The sequence below is a fragment of the Rhodofomes roseus genome (genome assembly GCF_022264815.1).
Source record: "Rhodofomes roseus strain CIRM-BRFM 1785 chromosome Unknown C8Q71scaffold_7, whole genome shotgun sequence".
Lineage (NCBI taxonomy): Eukaryota > Fungi > Basidiomycota > Agaricomycetes > Polyporales > Fomitopsidaceae > Rhodofomes > Rhodofomes roseus.
In genome coordinates, this window is record NW_025952963.1 from 297,384 (window position 1) to 316,858 (window position 19,475).

At 56.0% G+C, this 19,475-nt stretch overlaps 10 protein-coding genes across 10 annotated transcripts; 8 read left to right on the plus strand and 2 right to left on the minus strand.

Moving 5' to 3' along the window:
- Positions 1 to 100: 100 nt before the first annotated feature.
- On the plus strand, positions 101 to 1,199 carry C8Q71DRAFT_750376 (uncharacterized protein). The gene is made up of 5 exons (XM_047923267.1): positions 101 to 307; positions 371 to 605; positions 663 to 823; positions 891 to 964; positions 1,025 to 1,199. Exons 1-4 carry the CDS (start codon positions 219 to 221, stop codon positions 937 to 939), a joined length of 534 nt encoding a protein of 177 aa, XP_047780218.1. The 5' UTR covers positions 101 to 218; the 3' UTR covers positions 940 to 964; positions 1,025 to 1,199.
- A 233-nt stretch (positions 1,200 to 1,432) lies between these two features.
- On the plus strand, positions 1,433 to 3,578 carry C8Q71DRAFT_750379 (kinase-like domain-containing protein). Its single transcript, XM_047923268.1, has 4 exons — positions 1,433 to 1,770; positions 1,824 to 1,928; positions 1,984 to 2,526; positions 2,579 to 3,578. Exons 1-4 carry the CDS (start codon positions 1,596 to 1,598, stop codon positions 3,469 to 3,471), a joined length of 1,716 nt encoding a protein of 571 aa, XP_047780219.1. The 5' UTR covers positions 1,433 to 1,595; the 3' UTR covers positions 3,472 to 3,578.
- A 150-nt stretch (positions 3,579 to 3,728) lies between these two features.
- Positions 3,729 to 5,595, plus strand: C8Q71DRAFT_856270 (serine incorporator/TMS membrane protein; the record flags this gene model as incomplete). The annotated part of the gene is made up of 8 exons (XM_047927280.1): positions 3,729 to 3,825; positions 3,882 to 3,943; positions 4,006 to 4,137; positions 4,198 to 5,048; positions 5,103 to 5,202; positions 5,256 to 5,320; positions 5,379 to 5,525; positions 5,580 to 5,595. 8 exons carry the CDS (start codon positions 3,729 to 3,731, stop codon positions 5,593 to 5,595), a joined length of 1,470 nt encoding a protein of 489 aa, XP_047780220.1.
- A 282-nt stretch (positions 5,596 to 5,877) lies between these two features.
- C8Q71DRAFT_795817 (P-loop containing nucleoside triphosphate hydrolase protein) lies at positions 5,878 to 7,219 on the minus strand (the record flags this gene model as incomplete). Its single annotated transcript, XM_047925634.1, has 7 exons — positions 5,878 to 5,934; positions 5,999 to 6,187; positions 6,251 to 6,321; positions 6,380 to 6,473; positions 6,526 to 6,630; positions 6,679 to 6,807; positions 6,860 to 7,219. The coding sequence occupies 7 exons, from the start codon at positions 7,217 to 7,219 to the stop codon at positions 5,878 to 5,880; spliced, it is 1,005 nt and encodes a 334-aa protein (XP_047780221.1).
- A 166-nt stretch (positions 7,220 to 7,385) lies between these two features.
- Positions 7,386 to 8,509, plus strand: C8Q71DRAFT_750387 (uncharacterized protein). The gene is made up of 4 exons (XM_047923269.1): positions 7,386 to 7,649; positions 7,698 to 7,766; positions 7,822 to 8,113; positions 8,167 to 8,509. The coding sequence occupies exons 1-3, from the start codon at positions 7,446 to 7,448 to the stop codon at positions 8,026 to 8,028; spliced, it is 480 nt and encodes a 159-aa protein (XP_047780222.1). The 5' UTR covers positions 7,386 to 7,445; the 3' UTR covers positions 8,029 to 8,113; positions 8,167 to 8,509.
- A 254-nt stretch (positions 8,510 to 8,763) lies between these two features.
- On the plus strand, positions 8,764 to 9,370 carry C8Q71DRAFT_795819 (sterol-binding-like protein; the record flags this gene model as incomplete). Its single annotated transcript, XM_047925635.1, has 5 exons — positions 8,764 to 8,793; positions 8,844 to 8,921; positions 8,983 to 9,150; positions 9,207 to 9,293; positions 9,344 to 9,370. The coding sequence occupies 5 exons, from the start codon at positions 8,764 to 8,766 to the stop codon at positions 9,368 to 9,370; spliced, it is 390 nt and encodes a 129-aa protein (XP_047780223.1).
- A 174-nt stretch (positions 9,371 to 9,544) lies between these two features.
- Positions 9,545 to 12,595, minus strand: C8Q71DRAFT_856274 (P-loop containing nucleoside triphosphate hydrolase protein; the record flags this gene model as incomplete). The annotated part of the gene is made up of 6 exons (XM_047927281.1): positions 9,545 to 9,640; positions 9,693 to 9,821; positions 9,874 to 10,073; positions 10,127 to 11,661; positions 11,714 to 12,221; positions 12,280 to 12,595. 6 exons carry the CDS (start codon positions 12,593 to 12,595, stop codon positions 9,545 to 9,547), a joined length of 2,784 nt encoding a protein of 927 aa, XP_047780224.1.
- Positions 12,596 to 12,840: 245 nt separating this feature from the next.
- On the plus strand, positions 12,841 to 14,466 carry C8Q71DRAFT_750391 (dihydrodipicolinate synthetase). The gene is made up of 5 exons (XM_047923270.1): positions 12,841 to 13,024; positions 13,078 to 13,247; positions 13,305 to 13,586; positions 13,640 to 14,362; positions 14,426 to 14,466. Exons 2-4 carry the CDS (start codon positions 13,128 to 13,130, stop codon positions 14,165 to 14,167), a joined length of 930 nt encoding a protein of 309 aa, XP_047780225.1. The 5' UTR covers positions 12,841 to 13,024; positions 13,078 to 13,127; the 3' UTR covers positions 14,168 to 14,362; positions 14,426 to 14,466.
- Positions 14,467 to 14,949: 483 nt separating this feature from the next.
- Positions 14,950 to 17,624, plus strand: C8Q71DRAFT_750405 (uncharacterized protein). The gene is made up of 14 exons (XM_047923271.1): positions 14,950 to 15,130; positions 15,206 to 15,321; positions 15,390 to 15,567; positions 15,630 to 15,664; positions 15,720 to 15,883; positions 15,983 to 16,046; positions 16,105 to 16,202; positions 16,255 to 16,354; positions 16,469 to 16,606; positions 16,661 to 16,676; positions 16,729 to 16,780; positions 16,830 to 16,864; positions 16,921 to 17,431; positions 17,482 to 17,624. The coding sequence occupies exons 3-13, from the start codon at positions 15,449 to 15,451 to the stop codon at positions 17,180 to 17,182; spliced, it is 1,083 nt and encodes a 360-aa protein (XP_047780226.1). The 5' UTR covers positions 14,950 to 15,130; positions 15,206 to 15,321; positions 15,390 to 15,448; the 3' UTR covers positions 17,183 to 17,431; positions 17,482 to 17,624.
- C8Q71DRAFT_522553 (Maf1 regulator-domain-containing protein) lies at positions 17,305 to 18,986 on the plus strand. The gene has a single exon (XM_047919112.1). The coding sequence runs from the start codon at positions 17,752 to 17,754 to the stop codon at positions 18,841 to 18,843; it is 1,092 nt and encodes a 363-aa protein (XP_047780227.1). The 5' UTR covers positions 17,305 to 17,751; the 3' UTR covers positions 18,844 to 18,986.
- Positions 18,987 to 19,475: the final 489 nt, after the last annotated feature.

The following is a 19,475-nucleotide window of genomic DNA, read 5'->3' on the forward strand; positions in this document are numbered from 1 at the left end:
CTAACGAGTGATACGCTGACGCTATGTAAAATCGGAATTTTAGCAACCGTTACGGCCCGTTACAGCCCGTAACCGAAATCGGAGAAGTTCTGATGCAGCGCGTGATTCCAGAAGCCGACGGGCAGACGGCAACCTACATATCCCTGTGCAGCGTGCCCGCATTGCAGTCGAGTCGGTGGCCAGATACGGGGAAGAAGAAGCCATACGAGCTCCTTAGAATGGCCGTCAAGTATAACGACACTGAAAGTAAAGAAAAGGCTGACCCGGCGTTTCGATATGCAACAACGGATCTGGACTTCCTGCCTCTGTCAGTATTCTTCAATGCTCCAGAATGTGAACTTGGTCTAATATGTTCATATTATATCATCAGGCCTGGGGAAGTATGGAGAGGAGAATGGGCTGGCAAGAGGATGTCCGCTGGCTGGAATTCCCGCGTCGATAAGTATATCGCGCTCGGGATAGACACTCGTAGTGCAGTCAAGATTGCACAGGCCGCCAAGCTGGATCCCTTTTTCCAGCCCCTCTGGAAGAGATGTGAAGCGACGGGGTGCACAGCGATCGAACGTCCTGGCTCCAAGATGAAGCGTTGTCACGGATGCCAAAGGGTTCGTTACTTTTCTCCTATATGCGACGCTACTACCCTCGCTGACTTGGCAGTATAGATCTTCTATTGCGACGCAGCGTGCCAGAAGGCACATTGGAAGGAGCATAAGTCTGCATGCAAGGGAGGAAACCATCCGCTGCAGATCCTGCGATCACAGACGATCTATAAAACGATTCTCAAGGAAGTCATTAAGCCCGCCGAGGAACGTCTGCTGCACGAGTAAGTACATTGATCAATTTCGCACATCTTCAGTCTCTCAGCTCTGCACGTTGTCTATCCAACGCAGCAGTGCCACCGACTCGGAGGCCGCGAAGTCTGACGGCGCCGAGAATTGATTGCCGTACCATGTCCCTGTTTATGGTGAGTTAACAAACGTCCGAGTGGCTAAAGTGGGCTCGAATCGTCTGACATTCCGCGTAGCTATCAGTGTTGTACAGTGTAAGATAATCGATGTAGGACTGACCCGCTACGTAAATGAGATCAACGATAAATCTGTGGTGGCTTGTAAGTGGTCCATCCCGTTTTTGCATAGGCTTCATCTATTCGCCCAACATGATGCGATGTACGGCTCGCGGGATGTGGTTCCTGCGAGTGAGGCTTTGGTCACCCTTCCGGACGCTCGCAAGGTCTTGCGGGCATTTGGCTGGCGATGCCACCTTTCCGAGACCTTTCCCGCAGTAATTCTGATGCATAGAATCCGAATATGAGGAAGTCGGAACTCTGAGAGGAGTATGAAATGAGGTAGTGAGCGATACGTAGGAAGGCGACGGCCCCGAGACGCGCTGTGGCCGAGGCGCGCAAGCCCGGCTTGAGCTTGAGCGCGGCCTCGGACTAATAGCGGGCAACGGTACTACTTAGACGGTCTACCCTGAGTTCTAGAATTACTACGCAGTGCCAGCTCACTCACTTCCCCGACCTGAGTTGTGTGACTACCACTACCACTCACAGTAGCATAGCTGCTATTCCGGTTGTGGTCAAGACTCGGACTCACATGCGGATCCCTCCTATCCTTCATTCCCTCAAGCTCAACGTGAACGCGATTAAAATCCCCAAACCACAACTTCTGCGTTCTTACAGCGTGCACGCTAGTGCTCAGTCGATTCGGCCTGATTCCAAGTCGCTGTTTGAGCACACGACGACGAGATGGCTTTGCAATGATGAGCAAGGTGCGCTTCCGTTCGTCGCATCATGCCATCGCTCACCGCACCGTGAATGGCAGAGAAGAAGCTTCGATATACTCTGTTCAACGTCGAGGCTCTTGAACGAATAGCTTGTCGTAGCGTAGATGCTGAGCGCTGCATCGCTTGGGACAAGATCGGCGAAGGTGTGGCACCCGTATGTCAACCTGACTCCGTTGCATTAACCAACTGTGCCATTAGGATCGTATAACAAAGTGTTTATGCTCCGTTTCGACAATGGGACGCAGGCGGTCGTGCGCATCCCTTGTCCTGTCGTCGGGAACGTCGAGCGCGCGACCGCCAGCGAGGTTGCCACGATGTGCTACATCCGTGAGCGATACGCCGACGTCCCCGAGATGCCTTTGCCACCCAGAGTCATTGCGTGGGATGCAAGCTATCGCAATCCAGCGGAGACACCTTACATCATACTCGATTATGCACCTGGTGTAACTTTGATGTCTCGCTGGCCCTGGATTGAGGGCGAGTCTGCTGGGGCGGCGCTAGCCAGCATCTGGGAGATTGAGAAACGCTTGCTGGGCGAGCCGTTGTCGCAGAACGGATCGCTCTACTTCGCAGACGATGTCACAGACGAACTACGAAGTCGCCCTCTTTTCCACGATGCGCGTAGAGTGGGTTCGGTGGCCCTAAAGGCGCAGCTTGCAGCCAAGTACCGCATTGGTCCCACTACCAATCGGGAATGGTGGCGAGGTGATTATGGGCAGATCGATGCAGACCGTGGACCATGTAAGTACTCATAGCACTTGTCCTGATGCATACTCAGAAGTTTGCGATGCAGGGCCAGACATGCAGACAATGATCAAGAGTGCTGCCGAATTTCAGCTACGCGCCCTCGATGCCGGGTTAGGAATCTCACCACCATTCGGCAAGTCCAAGCCAAGCGATACTCCTCTTCTTCGCCGGCTTCTGGCGATGTGCATACGCATCGCGCCAGATATCATCCCCAGCGAGCCTGTTGCGTCGAGGTACTGCGTGCTCAATCATCCGGATCTGAATCTCAACAACCTCATTGTGCCGGAAGACGGAAAGGCGTTTGTGCGTGCGCCCATCGACTGGCAAGGCGCGACCGTGTCACCTCTCTGCATGCAATGCGCCATTCCCCCGGCCGTTCTAAACAGAGGCCTGATACCGGTGCCGAGGGATGGGTCGACGCCGCCGTGGCCCGACAACTTCGACATGATGTCGGAGGAGGAGCAGGGCATTGTACGGATCCATCATCGGTTCGCAATGCGCACACGGTATTACCTTCAGCGGATAAGCACGTTCCACTCGGTGCGGCAGTTAACATTGGAGTTGCCTCACAGCAGTGTTTTGAGCAACCTAGTGCCCTTCATCACACGCTGCGTCGCGGACGGGCCTCTGGAGCTACGCGGAATGCTCATGGACCTCCAGGAAAAATGGGACCAGTTTGCCGATGGGCCGTGTCCTATCGACTTCTCGGCAGACGAGGTTGCGGAGCACGCAGCTGCAGCAGAGGCGCTCGAGGAGTACACGCGCAACGTCACTCAGCTCTACCGCGAAATTGACTGCTTGGACGATGGGTCGGTGGAGGCAGAGAAGTTCGAGGATGCGCAGAAAGCGATGGAGCAATGCCGGGAAAGGTGGGATGAGAAGGCTATGAAGGGTCCTTTCCCGCTTTTCGAGGGTGCACACTCCTACTTCCTCAGTTGAACTCGTAGTAGCTGAACTCGTCGTAGCTGTACGCGATAGGATGGACTTCGTGATCACTTACCCCCCACTCATATTTTAATTGGATTGACTCGTTGAGCTGCCCTCAAGCTGCCCTCATACAGGTCCGGATCATGATCGTACCGTCGCGTCGACGTCAGGAGGAGGACTGCATATGCATTACGTAACCGGTCTCTGCGCCATAACCGGGCCTGTGCTCCGACTGTGCGATACCTTCCACTCTCACTCTCATTCACGCCATGGGCCTCGTACTCTCCCTGCCCTTCGCGGGCATCCTAGGGACTGTTGCATCGTCATGCATTGGCGGCCTTGCTTTCTTCTGCACCTCGACAGCTGGTCAGTGCGCCCGGACCTCACCAGATGCGGTCTGAAGGCTGACTCCGTATCTTCAGCGTCGATGTTCTTCAAGTCATGTAACTGTAACTCGTCTATTGCCACGCGTGTTGGCTTTGCGGTATGCATGTAGTTTGGCTGTCAATATGCTCAGGGGATTGATATGAAGGCGGTGCGACATAGATTATATTCTGCCTGAACTCGATGTTCGCATGGCTCATGAAGACACCTCTCGCGATCCAGACCATTGAGAAATGGAGCCATGGCTACTTGGAGATGGACTGCGACGGTGGCAGATGTTATGGCGTTCTCGCGGTGCGTATCATACTCACTGCCCGAGAACGCGCTCTAATGAATCATCACCTCGGCTCACAGGTCCACCGGATATGCTTCGCTCTTTCCCTCTTACACTTCATCCTCGGTGCATCCCTCATTGGCGTTAAAGACACCAAAGACAAGCGAGCTTCCATTCAGAACGGCTGGTGGGGTCCCAAGGTCTTCCTCTGGCTCGTCCTCGTCGTCGCGTCCTTCTTCATCCCGAACGGCTTCTTCATGTTCTGGGGCAACTACGTCTCCCTCATCGGCGCGACTATCTTCATTCTCCTCGGCCTCGTCCTCCTCGTCGACTTCGCGCATTCCTGGTCCGAGACGTGCCTCGAGAACTGGGAGAACTCTAACTCGAATCTGTGGCAGTGGGTCCTGATCGGGAGCACAGCGGGGTTGTACATCGCCGCAATTGCGCTTACGGGCGTGCTCTACGGGTTCTTCGCGGACAGCGGCTGCACACTGAACCGGTTCTTCATCTCGTTCAACCTCGCGCTGTGCGTCATTATCACGATCATGTGCGTGCACCCGGTCGTGCAGGAGCACAACCCCCGCAGCGGCCTCGCGCAGGCGAGCATGGTCGCCGCGTACTGCACGTACCTCATCACCTCCGCTGTCGGCAACCACGCCCACGAGACGTGCAACCCGCTGAGGAAGGGCGGCGTCGGCGAGGGCGCGAAGAACACGACCGTCGTGCTCGGCGCTCTGTTCACCTTCTTGGCTATTTCGTACTCGACCAGCAGGGCTGCGACGCAGAGCCGCGCGCTGGTGGGCAACAACAAGAAGGGTGCCATTGAGCTGCCGATCGATGACGGACATGCGGAGATGGGCGTTGTGAACACCCAGCCAGGCCGCACGGAGTCGCCCAGGTACCAGGCCCTGCTAGCAGCGGTCGAGGCTGGGTGAGTGCTGGATCTCCTTCTTGCCCATGTATTACGTGCTGACATGATGTCAAGTGCTATCCCTGCCTCTGCACTCGATGAAGACGAGGACGAAGATGAGGACGAGGTTATCGGTGAGACCCGTGACGACGAACGCTCCGGCACACGATACAACGTACGCTTGCGTTACTCGCTTCTACTTCCGTTCTACTCTAACCGCGTCTGCAGTACTCCTGGTTCCATATCATCTTCGCCATGGGTGCGATGTATGTCGCCGTCTTGCTTACAGACTGGTATGTCTCTTCCTCGCGCAATGCGCACCAACATACAAGCTAACCCATACCACTACAGGAACGTGGTCAAGACCGAGCATAGTGGCGATGACGACGTCTACATCGGCCGCTCGGAGATCGCCATGTGGGTTCGCGTCGTCTCGAGCTGGGTCTGCATGCTCCTGTACATGTGGAGCTTGCTTGCCCCGGTCATCATGCCAGATAGGTATGTGGTTCCATCCGCCTTGAAAGAAGACCTATATTGACGCGTCGAATGTAGGTTCGATGACCTATAGTACGTTGCACGTAGCGACGGATGTGTTTGTTACGAGTATTGTATGATTAGTGCATGGACATCTTTGATATAGCTATGCAATTGCTGCACCTGGAGATAGCAGGAGCGTGAACAAGACATGACTTCAGCTCGCAGCCCAATGTTCGACATGACGAGGTTTGCCTCCCTTTGTGTTTTTTCCGTAGGTACAGCGCGGTCCGCGACAGCGAGTCCAATAATCGCCAAGCTTGTGTGCCTAGCTCCGGTGCAGCGATGAGCTGTATGCTCTTTTTCTTGCAACATGCTACGTATCTGACAGTATCCCGTGCCGGATCTTGAAACTACACCACGTCCGAGAAGGCTACACATCCGTCAGCCTAGCTGACCGAGCTGACCGAGTCCCACCCTGATAGACGCAGACGTACCACCAGTCTCGAGCGGAAGACCTCCGCGACGTGCGTCGCACCTCCATCCTCCGCGGTCTCGCGCCTCGCCAGCCAGAGCGTCGTGTCGGTGAGAAAGGTGAACGATGGCCCGAGCGCGGGTTTCCTGTCCGTTGTGGCGAATACGGAGTCGGGGTTGCGTGGCGTGCATTTCGTGGACGTGTTGATCACCTATAGAGTGGGCCAGGCTCTATGAGTGAGTGTGATTTTGAGGGTGGGGGTGAGGGGGCTCACCAGAATAGTCAAAGAGAAGGACTCGGCAAGTGTCTGGAGTTGGCGCATGAACGTGGTCATGATGGCGTGGCCTGTATTGCGCATGGAGTTAAGCTGGTGGCCTTACTGTAAATATGGAAGCTGAGGGACCTTGGGAGGAGACTGCGCTGAGCAGCGAACCCAGAAGTGATGTGACAGTGTCTATGACCACACAGCGCGTTACCGGAGGGGCATCTGGGTGAGTCTGCGCTGCACATTTTCAGCCGCGTCTTCAGCGCCGGGAGTAGACCACTTACGCTCAAAGTCGTCCGGAGCATCTCAAGTACGTCGTGCGCCGTCTCGATGTCGAAGGCGAGGGCGACTTGCAGTCTTTCCAGTGTGGTGGAAACAGCCTCAGGGCTCTTGAGTCAGTTCGTGGTGCGGTTTCCAGGAGCAGGGCCGCATCTTACATGGCCCTCATATGACTCCAAGAGACGGGGGATACTGTCAGCGGAGAAGTCGCCGGTTGTATCAATCCACAACGCTCCGACGTTGTGGTCCGAAGAGAGATGTCGCAGGACGACTTGGAGGGCAAGAGACTACAGAAGTCGTCCAGTTTATTCAGTAGCGCATCTCATTCTGACAACATACCGACTTTCCGGACCCTCTATCGCCGGACACCTCAATGACGCGGGGAGGTGCGAGTCCGCCGAGTAGCCCATCAAGTTCTCGCACTCCTGTAGTGAGATCACTATATAGGTCGTTTTCTTCCTTCCTCTTCTCTTGCTCAAAAAGCACGTCTCCGCACACGGCTGGCGCTGATGCTTGTTGTGACACCTGGGCGACGAATGAATGGAAGTCATGGAGGCTCAAAGTACTAGATGGTAGCTTTCGGAAGATGTCGATAGGGTCGGCGGAGAAGAGCAAGTCCGTATCCGTTCTGATCCCAAGCTGCGCCAGAGCGTCGAGCAGCGCTCGGGGAGGCGAGGGAGAGATAGCTTGGAGGCGCATTCTGGCAACTAAGCCTACAACTCGGAATTGATCTGGAAGAAGACTTGTGGAGATGAGTACGGAGTCCCGGACGTTCGAACGCGTGAAGACGCGACGGCGGGCCGCTTCCCACGCCACAGACGCGTTGCATTTCCGGCCCGCTTCGACCGTGCCACTTGCACGCAGACCACCATCTCCCGAGTCTCCCTTGCTGCTTTCCACACCTCTTTGAACCGTAGCTCGTACAATGACCGACGCTGTACCTCAGAGCGACGTCTCTCGCCCGTCTGCTCTGCCCACGGCCCATCTCCTTCAGCGCCCTATCCAACCGCTCGTCGACCAAAACTCGAACGAGTACTTGGATGCCATAGAGGAAGAGTGGAACAAGAAGGTCGATCTTGAGATTGACACTCTGGTGGATGGGATGGTGGATCTTGTTGGACTGGCTTCGGTGAGCGTCCTCGAATAGCCTTGTGAGGTGGATTCTCAACTGGGGCAGATCGGCGACAAGGACAAGTTCAGAATCGCTCAGGAGGCCTACCAGGCAGAGTGCCGGGCAGAGTCTATGGTGGGTTCCCAGTGTGTTTGCGTCGAGGCCTCTGTTCAACCCCAAGGATTTCTAGATACGTGCGGCGCATTCGCTGGTGTCCATTATTCACTCTATGAAGCTGCTTCTATTGCTGTCCGACGAGTCGCAAATCGCCAACCGCCGTGATGCCGAAATGCGGGACGTTCAGGCAGAGAAGGAGGATCTGAGGCAACAGGTCGCAGCTAAGCTGGACGATATCCTCCATCCCCGGCCCGCAGACCCACGGCCAGGAAGCCATTGACGGGCGGAAGTCAGAATGATCGCATGCAGTTCAATTATGACTATGACTGGCACTGGTCCTAGGGCATATTTTACGGCTGTATAAGGTCAATCTGCGCGCTGTGCTCCCTGGAATGCAATACTCATTCAAATCGTACAGGGACACGTCCGGTATGCTGCCTAACGTGCAGTTCCGCCATCCAGTCACCGCGGTGGCATAGGGCCATAGGCGACACGACATCTTAGCCGAATCCTTTCGCTTCCCATCCGCATGGACGGCTAGAACCTGCCCCGTCTCATTGGATGGACGGAGGAATATTACATACGCCTCATTGCACCAGTAGTAAGTACACGATACTACTTACAAGTAGTCTCAGAACTAGGACAATCACGCTCTTGTCGCGCATAGTGGCCCCACCACCGCTGTATTGCCTATCGGAATGCATCATGTCAATGATGATGCTGCCCTCCCCATCCAAAACCTCTGTAAACGAGAGTCAGCTGGCTAGTGTTAGTGTCAGTGAGGAGAGTGTGATGTGCCCGATCGCATCTACGACCTCGAGCGCGTTTATCACATGTGTCGGAGACCACTCGGGGAGGTCGAGTGCGGTCAGCTCCCAGCATCATAAGTTCAGCTGGGGAAGCATCTCTGCCCCGTCTCACCTCCTTCCCGACCTCCGACTCGCCAGCAACGTCTCTGGCGCGTTTCTGAAGTCGTCTCCTTCATCCCTATTGACTACTGTCCGCTGAAATCGCCATGTCTGATATCAAGGAGCCCGGATTCAAGGTAGGAGAGCTTCCGCACCAACGCGGTCCCAGTAGCTGAGGAATGGTCAGTCGTCTGAGACGCTCGCAGCGCTCGCAGCCGTCTTCGCTGGCTACAACGACGAGGAGAAGAAGGCGCAGATCAAGAAGGTACGCGCACCGTCCGTCTGCAGCTCTGTTCGCGCCTCGAGCTGACCGTACGCGACCTCAGACCAACGGCATCTTCGAGTTGCGCGTGAAGAATGCGGAGGGCAAGGAGGGCGTCTGGACGATCGATTTGAAGTCTACGGGGTCGGTGTACAAGGGCGCGGCGAAGTCGAAGCCGAATGTGACGCTCATCATGTCCGACGAGACGTTCCAGCAACTGGCGGAGGGCAAGGTGCGTCTTGCGTCCTCAGCGGATTCACGCCCCTGCTGAGCTAAATCACCACACAGCTCGACGGACAAAAGGCGTTCATGACTGGCAAGCTCAAGACGAAGGGCAACATGATGTTCGCTACCAAGCTGGACGGAGTGCTGAAGGCAAGCCCCATGTCACTCAGACCTTACGCCCGCTAAACTACTCTTCACAGGCGGCCAAGACAAAGGCCAAGCTGTAGACACCTCCCGCTAGTATCTATCGGTCGTATATCCCTGTTGTTTTATATCCGGAAGGAACCCTAATGTATAATTGAGCTTGAGGTGGAGATAACATACGCGACGAACCAAGCCGTGATTACAGTAAGTACCGGTATCCAGATCCAAAAATATGGGAAGCGAGAGGGCAAGATGGTCTAATCGAACATATTCCCGAAGAGGCCGCGAGACCGACGGGGCGTGGGCTGGACGTCTGGCCGAAGAGTGGCTAAGCTGTTGAGCTGCTTCATGACCTAGCGTGGCGGATTAGTACGGTACGAATACGGGCATGGAAAGCCGACTTACTTCCTCGAGCTTGTCTTTGCGCTCCTGAAGATCGAGATGCCGCCTCACGGCCGGGTTCTCGCGGGCGAACTCGATGATCTCTCTGCGATCGAGGTCATAGAGGAGTCGAGAGTCGATCTCGCGAGGGAACTGACAAGACAGGTTAGCCACCTATAATTATGGTGTCATAGCACGAACTCACTTGATAGAAGAAGTGGTCGAGCAGCTCGATGCTGATGAACATCGACGACGTGTAAGCCAGCTTGTCTGCGATAGCATTGAGGAAGATCTCGGGGCAGAAGACATCACTCTCGGGACCGCTCTTGCACCGCTTCGACTTCAGCGCTGCAAGACGGAGCTTGAGGATGCTCAGTCTGTCAGAGCAGAGGATGGCGTGTCGGGCTAAAAAGGTACATGAGAACGAATAGGAGCCCGCACGCATACGAGAGACTCACCATCGAGGACTTGTCCTGGTGGGTAGCGGTAGTCGTCTCCGTTGAGATCCTGCACCTCGCCCTCTTCCTCCACTCCGCTCAGCCGCTTCCTCCTCTTCTCGCTCTCCTTCTCCTCGACCCCCTTCACATACGTCATCAAGCCCGTCAAGCGGCGGCTCCCGCCCACGCGCTTTTTGATCTCCTTCAGCTTCTCCTCGCACATCTGCATCTCGTTCTCGAAGAGCTCCATCGCCTGCGTGCGCCCGAGCTCCCACTCGCGCGGCTCGACCTCAACCTCGTACTTGTACGGTTTGATGCAGTTCTCCACCTGGTCTGCGGTGATCCCGATGCGGTCGCGCAGGAGCATGTGCGAGAACTGGATGAGCCGCTCCGCGGCGCGGGGGTGGTACGTGAATGGCTCGCCCGCCGCGATGGAGTCGATGAGCGCGCGGAGCCCGTCCGCGACGAGGAGCGTCGCGTCGCGCCCGACGCCGGACTTGGTGAGCAGCGACGACGCGGCCTCGAGCTTGTAGCGCCAGTACGGCTCGATGCTCTCCGGCTTCACCTTCGGGTCCGCCGCGATCGCGGACAGCTCGGGCGTGCGCTTGTCTGACCAGTAGAGCTGCTCGAGCACGTTGAGCACCTTCTCGTCGAGCATCGCCTTCAGCTTCGCGCGAATGTGCGCCTTGCGGAACTGCCCCGTGAACTCGCGGAAGCGCGCCTTGAGCGCGTCCATCGTCTCCGCGACGTACGACTCGGCGGTGATGCGTCGGTCGTTGTACTGAACCTTGAACTGGTACTGCGCCTCCTCGAGCTCGAGCTGGACTGCATTCGTGATGCCGTGCAACGACGATGCCATACTCGATTCGAGCACTTCCATAAGCCGGCGTCGCAGCGTGTCTGTGCCGGTCATGACATTCGACTTGCTTCCGAACTGCTCGCGATGTGAGCCGAAGAACTCAGCCTCCGCTTGTCTTATGACGAGCGCGGTCGACTCGTTCCGCGGCTTCTTGCCAGGGGGTTTACAGACGACGCCGACATATCCGAGGTGGAGGGGATAGCGGTTGCCTCTGAGGATCTCCGCGCCTGCCTCTGGGGGAACCAGGTCCATCTTCGTGATGACACCAATCGTGCGCAGGCCAAGCGGGTCCACTTTCCTGCTCGCACGCAGCGCAGGAGAGTTGGCAAGGTCGACGTCTGCCGCACAGACGGCCAAAACGATGTTGGGCTCGCGGATGTACCGCTCACATAGGCCTGCGATCTTCTCCTTCAGCGTCTCAGGCTGGTCCATGGAAGAGATCTGGATGTAACCCGGCAGGTCGATCAGTGTCAAGTCCGGAACACGCGGACTGTATATCCGTAGGTCAATGGGGTCATTGGAGACGGCCTCTGAAGCGGGCACCGCGAGGTTGAGGTCAGTCAGTGTCTTCTGGATGTTAGAGAAGTCCGTGATCTTGCCGAGGCCGAGAGCAGGGAACTCCCCGTACTCCTCCGCGATCCCGGGGGTGTGAATGAGGGTCAGCTCAATGGGACGACGGGTGACCATGTTGTTGCCTCTGCAGCAGCATAAGAGACGAGACAGAGGAGTAACAGAGCAGCTGCACGCACTTGGGAAGGAACTCATGCCCGACAATCGCCTCGAGGACCGAGCTCTTGCCTGAGCTTTGACTGCCAATGACTACGATACTCGGGAGTTTGAGAGCGTCACTTTGGTCGATGCTCAGCAGCATGCTCCGGATCTCGATGAGCTTCCTTGTGAGGTGCATGAGACCGTTCTGTCGTACATCGGGAGACGCCCCGTCATCCTGACTGTTCGCCTTTGAGTCCGATGCAGACAGTGTTGTAGCAGCGAGCATGGCAGCCAACGCTGCGGCGTCATCCCCGTCCGGTTGTTTCTTTCCGGAGCTCCCTGACCTACCACCCTCTCCTCCACCCTCGCCGCCGGCACCCTCTCCTGAGAATAGCTCCTTCAGGAATTGTGGTGTCTCGAAATCAGGGAGCTTCACGTCCGGAATGAGAGACTTTGCCGACTTGACAGCTTCGGATGCGGTGTCAAACAAGTCCGTCGCGGTATCCTGTACATTATTGATCCAGTCCGTAGACTTCTTCCTGAACTCTGTCAGCGGGACGGTGTTACTCGCTCTCTCCTGCACGAAGGTGAGAAGCGCACTCACCTTCAAACTTGTAGTTCGCGTATGTGACGCCACCTGCACCTACCGTCGCAGTGGCAATCGGGACGCGGAAGGCCCGGAGCACGAATCTGGGGATAGACGAGTACGAGAGCGCGCGGACGTGCATATGGCGCAGAGCGGCTGGAGACGGGGCATAGCGAGGTCGTGAACGGAGGTGGTTAGACGTCAGAAAGGTCGTGAATTGTCGATGAGCCGGGCGAGAGGCATCGAGCTCTCTCCGAGAGGGGGTCTTCAGGCCATAAGCGATGGTCTTCTTCAGCGAGAACGCGGAGACACGACGGCGCACGGCGGCGTACATTGGGCCGTGTCGCAGAGTAGGTCCAGACCGGATATCACTGGTGTCGCGCGTGTAGTAAGCTAGCCAGCATGCGGGCTTCCTGGTGGCGAGGACGCGGACAGAGAATGCGCAAGAGAGATGAAAGAAAGTGGATGGACGTGTTGCCGCGACGATGCGCGTACTCGGTCCGCTGCTGACTAAGCCCGACGCTGCCTGGATCTACTCCTTTTGGCAACCTGCGATAACTGCAACATCTGCGCACCACGGTAGTCTTCTTTGTTCACTCCGTTCGTCATACATGGGAACATTACAAGCAGATGGCTTCTGGAGGACACGCTCGGACTTACCCATGGACTAGGATGATCATGAGACGATACACCACCCAGTGTGAGTGCCTCCGAGTGAGCACTGGACAGTGCTCAGCGGAAGGGCCGGCAAGCCGGCGGACCAGTGAGTCTCCGTACACTCTCTATCGCGATGAGAAATCGAGATGCGATATATAGACCTCCAGAATGACTCAACGCTGCATTCGAGATAGCGCACCGACCCCGCAATGACATCCAACAGCACTCCTCCGCCCTCGGGTGTCTACGTCCCAGCCGTCCTGTACTTCGACGAGAACGAGGACTTCGATGTGCCCGCTATCCAGGCGCACATCCTCCGGCTGGCGAAGGTAAGTACCAAGGCATCTAGTTGCACGGAAGCAGGCTTACGAATCTGGAAATGCTAGGGCGGCGTGACGGGTATCCTCGTACAGGGCAGTAACGGCGAGGCGCAACACCTGTCCCATGACGAGCGGAAGGAGGCAATACGCTTGACGCGGAAGACCCTCGACGACAATGGGTTCCAACAAGTGGTGATCATTGCGGGCACCGGTGCGCAATCGACGCGTGAGACGAAGAAGCTCTGCAAGGACGCCGCGGAGGCGGGCGCGGCGTTCTGCCTCGTCCTCACGCCGTCTGTCTGGCCAACCCAGATGACGCCGGAGAAGATCATCAAGTTCCACAGCGACGTACGTCGGTCCCTTGATTCATCATTTCCGCTCACCCTCATAGCGGTTAACAGGTCGCGGATGCCTCACCTATCCCGACGATGGTGTACAATTTCCCGGTCGTCACCGCAGGGCTGAACCTGGACTCCGACATTATCGGGGAGCTTGCCAAGCACCCAAACATCGTCGGCACCAAGCTGTCCTGCGGTACTATCGGCAAGCTTCACCGGTTGACCTCGACCGTCCCCATCACAAAGTTCGCCACCTTCCCCGGTGTGTCCGACGTCTTCCTCCAGGGCCTCGTATCCGGCAGCGCAGGTCTCATCGGTGCGCTCCCCAATGTTGCACCGAAGGCGCACATGGAGGTGTACCGTCTGTACAAGGCCGGTAAGATCCAGGAGGCGGAGAAGATCCAGGGACTGCTCGGTCACGCTGACTGGGAGCTGGGCAAGCTGGGTAGCATTGGCGGTATCAAGGCGGTGGTGTCGAAGCATTTCGGGTATGGAGGCACGGTTGTTCGTGCGCCCCTGAGTGCCGCGGTTGTGACGCCGACGAGCACCACGAAGCTGGACGAGCTGATTGTGCTCGAGAAGTCGCTGTAAATGAGCAAATCGATAGATCCCTCGGGACGCACCTTGACAAATAAATCCTCACCTGAGCGACGATTTGTGACTTCGCGCCCAGGAATGTCAGATGGCAACTCAAGCGTCCGCTCGCTTTCTATTTACCGGTGTTGCACAAGCTGACGCTGGCACCGGTGCCCTGGCCACTCGGCGCCGGACAATACTTGACTGCAGGTGCCAAACTCCAGACGCGACAACGTTAGCGTAACATCTTGACTAATTCAGATTATCGCGCAGGGTTTAGGGTCGACACTACATTGTCTGCAAATCAAATTTAGTGTATCTGCGAGGCCATGGCGACAGCTTAGACCCTCAACGTCGGGCATCTGACATACATAGGTAAGTTATGAACTCGGATTCAACACCTGCGAACGCGTTGACGCGCTACACGTGACCGACGCGTCTGAGAATCTAAGTACGATGGTCAGATCATTTCTACTGAATACAGACGGCCGGTCAATTGATCTCGTTCGCCCGCGAGGTCCGGGGACTGTCCGGGGATGTTGTTGCAGCGCTGCGCCGGCCCTTGTACCAGACAAGTGCCAGCTCCGTCAAAACATGTTGGCCTCGCCGCCTCATTGTGTTGTGTGCACCCCGGCAAAGAGGCGGTCAGATACCGAGGCGGCCGCCAGCGGGGAAGCCAATACTATAGAACTCCGTAACGACGGACGCTAGACCTTCACTGGTACTATTACTATCGCGCCCGGGGACTAACTACTCCGCCGAGCGCTGGAGAATCGGAGTCCCTTGCGTTCTCGAGGCGTTCTCTGAGGGAAACGGCTTGTAAGGCGCGTCCTTGATTCGTATACAGGCCAGGAACAAGGTTGCGGTACTTACATTTCGACCACGCACTACGCCTTGACTGCTCTTTGTTACTATCCACGTCCTGCGGTCGTGATCAACAGCTTCAAGGGGCCACCGCACAAGACCCGAGGGACTGCGGTGAGTTCTGCAACATTAATTGCAGCTCAGCTGGTATGCCGTCGCTACTCCAGACGGTTCTGACGCCGTCCAAAGCTGCGCTTTTGTCTATCAGCGGTCGCTGTAGGGGCCGAGCTGCATTCCAGGCTGTCAAAAGTCAACTCGCATCGACTTGGATGCCCCGCACGCGTCTTCACGGTGGGTGGTTCACGGTCAGCGCAACTATCCTCTTTCAACAGATTTGCATCGTGACATGCTAGACGACCGCGACCGAGTATAGCCTAGCGCCACTACCGCCCACACTGAGTGCGCGCATATACACCGGCTCGGCGTGTTCAGATGGGCGTAGCAGACTCGTTCCCAGCAGCACTGTATGCCCCCTTCCTCCCATCGGCATCCCCAATGTCATCAAGCGTCACGCAAGTAACACAAGCAGACATCACTGCCCTCAAGCTAACGTGCGTGACCATACCGTTCTACGAGCTTGACATGGTTCTGATGATGTTTGCTACTACCTTAGATTCACCAACACGGCGTGCCAGTTGGCAGCGGCCAGTAAGCTTTCATATTGTACTCGAGCATTCCACGTAAATTAAGATGGCTTTGCCAGCCATGATATTTCACGAACACACGGTGACAATTGCTCAGGAAATACGATATGTGTGGGGGACGCGACTGACCGGAGCGACGATCATCTTTCTACTGAACCGATATATGGTCTTGATACTCGGCATCACTATCGTCTTACAGACTGTTGCTTGGGATACCCCTCTAGTAAGCTGATATTTATGCCTCCCTGTTTACACCCTACTGATAGTCCGCTGGCAGAGGTACGCGAGTCCCTCGCGATAATTACGTCAATGACATGATTGTAGTTGCGAAGCGACCATCATGCTGTATGATGTAGTCTCTATCCTACTGTATATCATAATCGCAGGTGAGTCGCCCCTAATAGCCAGCCGTTGACTAATGATCATTAAGGAGTACGTTCAAAGTATTTTCTGCTCTCCGAGCCTTTGCCATTGGCGGACGCAGATGGTCCATTGCTTCTGTCATTCTAGGCCTCGGGCTTGCGATAGCAATAGCAAGCATAGTACGCATACTACGCCACACTTTACGGGAGCGGCGCTGACTTCGCTCGACAGTACTTCGCCGCGAAGTCATCAAATGCTTATGTTCTTATTATCGACGACATGCCTGTCTGCAATTACACAGACTACTACTCGGTACAGTCATATGACGAGTGTGTGCCTACTATTCGAACAATTACTTGATGTCATCTAACATTTCCTCTATCACTGCTAGCGGTACGTATCGCTATATGCACCACAAAGAGGTCGTACTGAGTCCCATGCAAAGCACTCATTGCCACGCGGCTGTGCGCCATCCTCGCGGATGCCCTCCTGATTGGCCTTACGCTGTATACCACTCTAAGAACACGGCGGGTGATCAACCCTAGGACAAGGACACCCCTCACAACGCAATTGGCACGGGACGGTACGTTGTTGCGACACGATGACCATCGGTCAGCCACTGAAGCTATGCTCCAAGGGTCGTTATATTTCGTGTATGTCTAAGCTTTGGACGCCGGGTTTCGATCACCAACGTTCGTCACCTAGTTCGTTGTTGTTCCTCAACGTCCTGCAGATGGCGTTGAAGTCGGTGAATGGAGTATGTGATTGATGTTGCTCTTTGGAAGTGTACTGACGCGTCTCTCCAGGCCATTACAAACTTTGTTTCAGTTTTTGTCGCCCCGTATGCCTTGTCTCTATACTCCGTTCGTCTTTGATAAACTGACCTAACGCGATCAGCATCTCATCCATCCTCATCTCGCGGTTTATGCTCAACCTCCGACACGTCTTCTACCTGCAATCTAAGGGGTGGAGCACGAGTATGATCGGCAATATGGGCGAACTACTTGACCACCACTGGTACTCGGGCACCTCGACTGACTTCAGGGCAGCGTCCAACTCGTTGCTTTCATCTACACTGTCAGGGAGCGAAACGCTCAGCCTTGATATACCCATTGCGGATAGAATATCGGACGATATCGAGCTACACGTTGTACGATGACCGAAACGCCACACTAGAAACTCTGCCAGTAGATTGGGGCGTGGTTTTGTAACAATACGTGTTCGGGATTTGGTCATAGTATCTGCGTTGTCTTGACTGTCAGTTTGAACGTGAGGTGATACACTTTCGCATGATATGCTCGGGATACGCCCTTGTTCGCAGTCATTTTGGTTATCGTCAAATTCGGGGAAGCAAGCGTCTCCGGCCAGTAAATCGACGAACGTGAACGATCGGAACCAAAGTCGTCATCTGTTTGTGAGCGAGTCTGCTACTGAAGCTGAAGTACTAATAGGTCACACCTATCTCCTGTTCTGAGAGGGAAGCGGCAGTAGTGGTTGCTTGTCAAGAACGTGCGTGGCTAACACACCCCGGGTCGGTCTGGATTAGGCAGGAGCGTGGGCTGTGGCTGCCACTGTCCGCGTTTAGCGCGTCGCGCCAGCTCCCAGCGCTCCGCCGCCCCTTTATCCGAGACGCATACCCATCCACCGCCCCGCTGGCAAGCAACGATACCAACAGCATCAAGACGCCTCACCCCAGGCCGACAACCACTTACAGTAACAGACCATTCCATGAAGTATATCGACATACCCGACCTCTCGCGCCTTGCGCAGCGCCTCGACCATGACGGACCCGAATGCTCTGTGCGCACCCGCATAGAAGCATACAGCTGCAAGAACATCAAACGCGACAAGAAGCTCTTCCGTCAGCTCGAGAGCGCATACAACGACGAGGTTTCCAACTCGCCACCCGTGCCGTCTTTCATCGCGCTCGACGAGTCGACCGCCTTCGGGCCAATGTCCGACCCCAATGCGCGCAAGACGTTCCACACCGTGATCGCGATGCTCAACGTCGCTTACCCTGACCACGAGTTCTCCGACGTGAAGCCTACCGACTTCCACTGCGAGGAGCCGGCGGACGTGCTGAACTCGCTCAGCACGGCGCTCCTCACATACCGCGGCACGCACGCACCCCGGGCTTACTCTGCCTACCCACGTTCCGCGCCCGGCATGTTCCCCTCCTCGCTCCCCACGTCCTCGTCACCCGTAGACTATATTCGACAGAGCCCGAACGCACCTCCCAAGGCAGTCTCCGGCACGCATCCGTTGCTCTACCGCGCGATCGACGACGCGATAGGCGTCGCCGAGTGCGAAGTCTACTCGTACGAGCCAAGCATGGTTGAGTTCGACCCGCACGCGAACGACTACGAGGACGACGAGGACGACGTCGCCTCTGTCGGCGAGGAGGACTCGGCATCCTCCGAGGAAGAGCTGCTCTTCGACGCCGACCCTTATGACGTCGATGAGGCTGGCGACCAGCCTTCGCGGCGGATACCTGCTGACGGGCGGATGTCACCCAGTAGTGGGCGCACTACGTCTAGTGACGAATCTGCCTTCCGGATACCGTCGCCCACGCGTATACGGATGCATCGTCGGGGATCCCTCCTTTGGAGCAGCCACTACTTCTTCTACAACAGGAAGCTCAAGCGCGTGCTGTTCATCACCGTGTGGTCGCGTCGGCCGAGGAGTGCTCAGTGGTCGCTCGATGAGGAGATGGCGGACGAGGCTGACTACAGCTCGAGGAGCGAGCGCTTCCTGGGCTGGGAAGGGGCTGTCGGTGCTGGTGCTCGGGCGATGGGTCTCAGAGCTGCGATAGCTATATGACGACCACTGTGAGTGGTTGAAATATATGATATCTAAACGCTTTCGAGTCAACACCCGCAGTCCCCAGGACGATACCATGACGTACCGATGCTTGCATTTGTCACTCTTGTTTATGGCCTACGGACACCTTTGGACCAGGATTCTTTGCCTATTCTCTGACATGTTGTACCATAGCCTCTGGTCTGCTCCGTTCCCGTGGAGCGTCGATTTGTCTTCCTTCTTTCTGCCATGCCAGCCTCTTGCTCCCATAACAGCGATGTAAGCTCAGTACTTCACCGCGGCGTATATGATACTGGTCTTCACAATGTTGGCTGTGAACCTGTTGGGACACATGAGAAGTCCAACTTCAGCATGCAGGGGTCAAAGCAGAGCAAAACAGGCTGGGCTGTCTCCAATCGTATGGTTTCGACTCAGTAACACAATTGACTCGACCGTCAGCGTCACAAGTGACTCGAGAACACAGCGACCAGATGGCGGGCGGGAGACAAGTACCTGGACCGTCGACGGATACTTATACGATCGCTCAGACATCGATAAGGGGGAAAATGAAAAACACCTGCGGCGGCTATGCATAATTTTGCTCCGTCACCGTGGACTCGCGTGGAGGAATCGATTGCCACGAGAGCGCTCGC

Excerpts from the sequence above, each read along its gene's own strand:
- C8Q71DRAFT_750387 (XM_047923269.1), top strand. The coding sequence starts at position 7,446 with ATGACCGACGCTGTACCTCAGAGCGACGTCTCTCGCCCGTCTGCTCTG. Across the intron at positions 7,650-7,697 it reads ATCTTGTTGGACTGGCTTCG|ATCGGCGACAAGGACAAGTT; the intron begins GTGAGCGTCCTC and ends CAACTGGGGCAG. Across the intron at positions 7,767-7,821 it reads AGTGCCGGGCAGAGTCTATG|ATACGTGCGGCGCATTCGCT; the intron begins GTGGGTTCCCAG and ends AAGGATTTCTAG.
- C8Q71DRAFT_750391 (XM_047923270.1), top strand. The coding sequence starts at position 13,128 with ATGACATCCAACAGCACTCCTCCGCCCTCGGGTGTCTACGTCCCAGCC. Across the intron at positions 13,248-13,304 it reads ACATCCTCCGGCTGGCGAAG|GGCGGCGTGACGGGTATCCT; the intron begins GTAAGTACCAAG and ends TGGAAATGCTAG. Across the intron at positions 13,587-13,639 it reads TCATCAAGTTCCACAGCGAC|GTCGCGGATGCCTCACCTAT; the intron begins GTACGTCGGTCC and ends AGCGGTTAACAG.
- C8Q71DRAFT_750405 (XM_047923271.1), top strand. The coding sequence starts at position 15,449 with ATGGGCGTAGCAGACTCGTTCCCAGCAGCACTGTATGCCCCCTTCCTC. Across the intron at positions 15,665-15,719 it reads GTGCCAGTTGGCAGCGGCCA|CCATGATATTTCACGAACAC; the intron begins GTAAGCTTTCAT and ends TGGCTTTGCCAG. Across the intron at positions 16,865-16,920 it reads GTTTCAGTTTTTGTCGCCCC|CATCTCATCCATCCTCATCT; the intron begins GTATGCCTTGTC and ends TAACGCGATCAG.
- C8Q71DRAFT_522553 (XM_047919112.1), top strand. The coding sequence starts at position 17,752 with ATGAAGTATATCGACATACCCGACCTCTCGCGCCTTGCGCAGCGCCTC.
- C8Q71DRAFT_750376 (XM_047923267.1), top strand. The coding sequence starts at position 219 with ATGGCCGTCAAGTATAACGACACTGAAAGTAAAGAAAAGGCTGACCCG. Across the intron at positions 308-370 it reads GATCTGGACTTCCTGCCTCT|GCCTGGGGAAGTATGGAGAG; the intron begins GTCAGTATTCTT and ends TTATATCATCAG. Across the intron at positions 606-662 it reads GTTGTCACGGATGCCAAAGG|ATCTTCTATTGCGACGCAGC; the intron begins GTTCGTTACTTT and ends TTGGCAGTATAG.
- C8Q71DRAFT_750379 (XM_047923268.1), top strand. The coding sequence starts at position 1,596 with ATGCGGATCCCTCCTATCCTTCATTCCCTCAAGCTCAACGTGAACGCG. Across the intron at positions 1,771-1,823 it reads GCTTTGCAATGATGAGCAAG|AGAAGAAGCTTCGATATACT; the intron begins GTGCGCTTCCGT and ends CGTGAATGGCAG. Across the intron at positions 2,527-2,578 it reads CGATGCAGACCGTGGACCAT|GGCCAGACATGCAGACAATG; the intron begins GTAAGTACTCAT and ends TTTGCGATGCAG.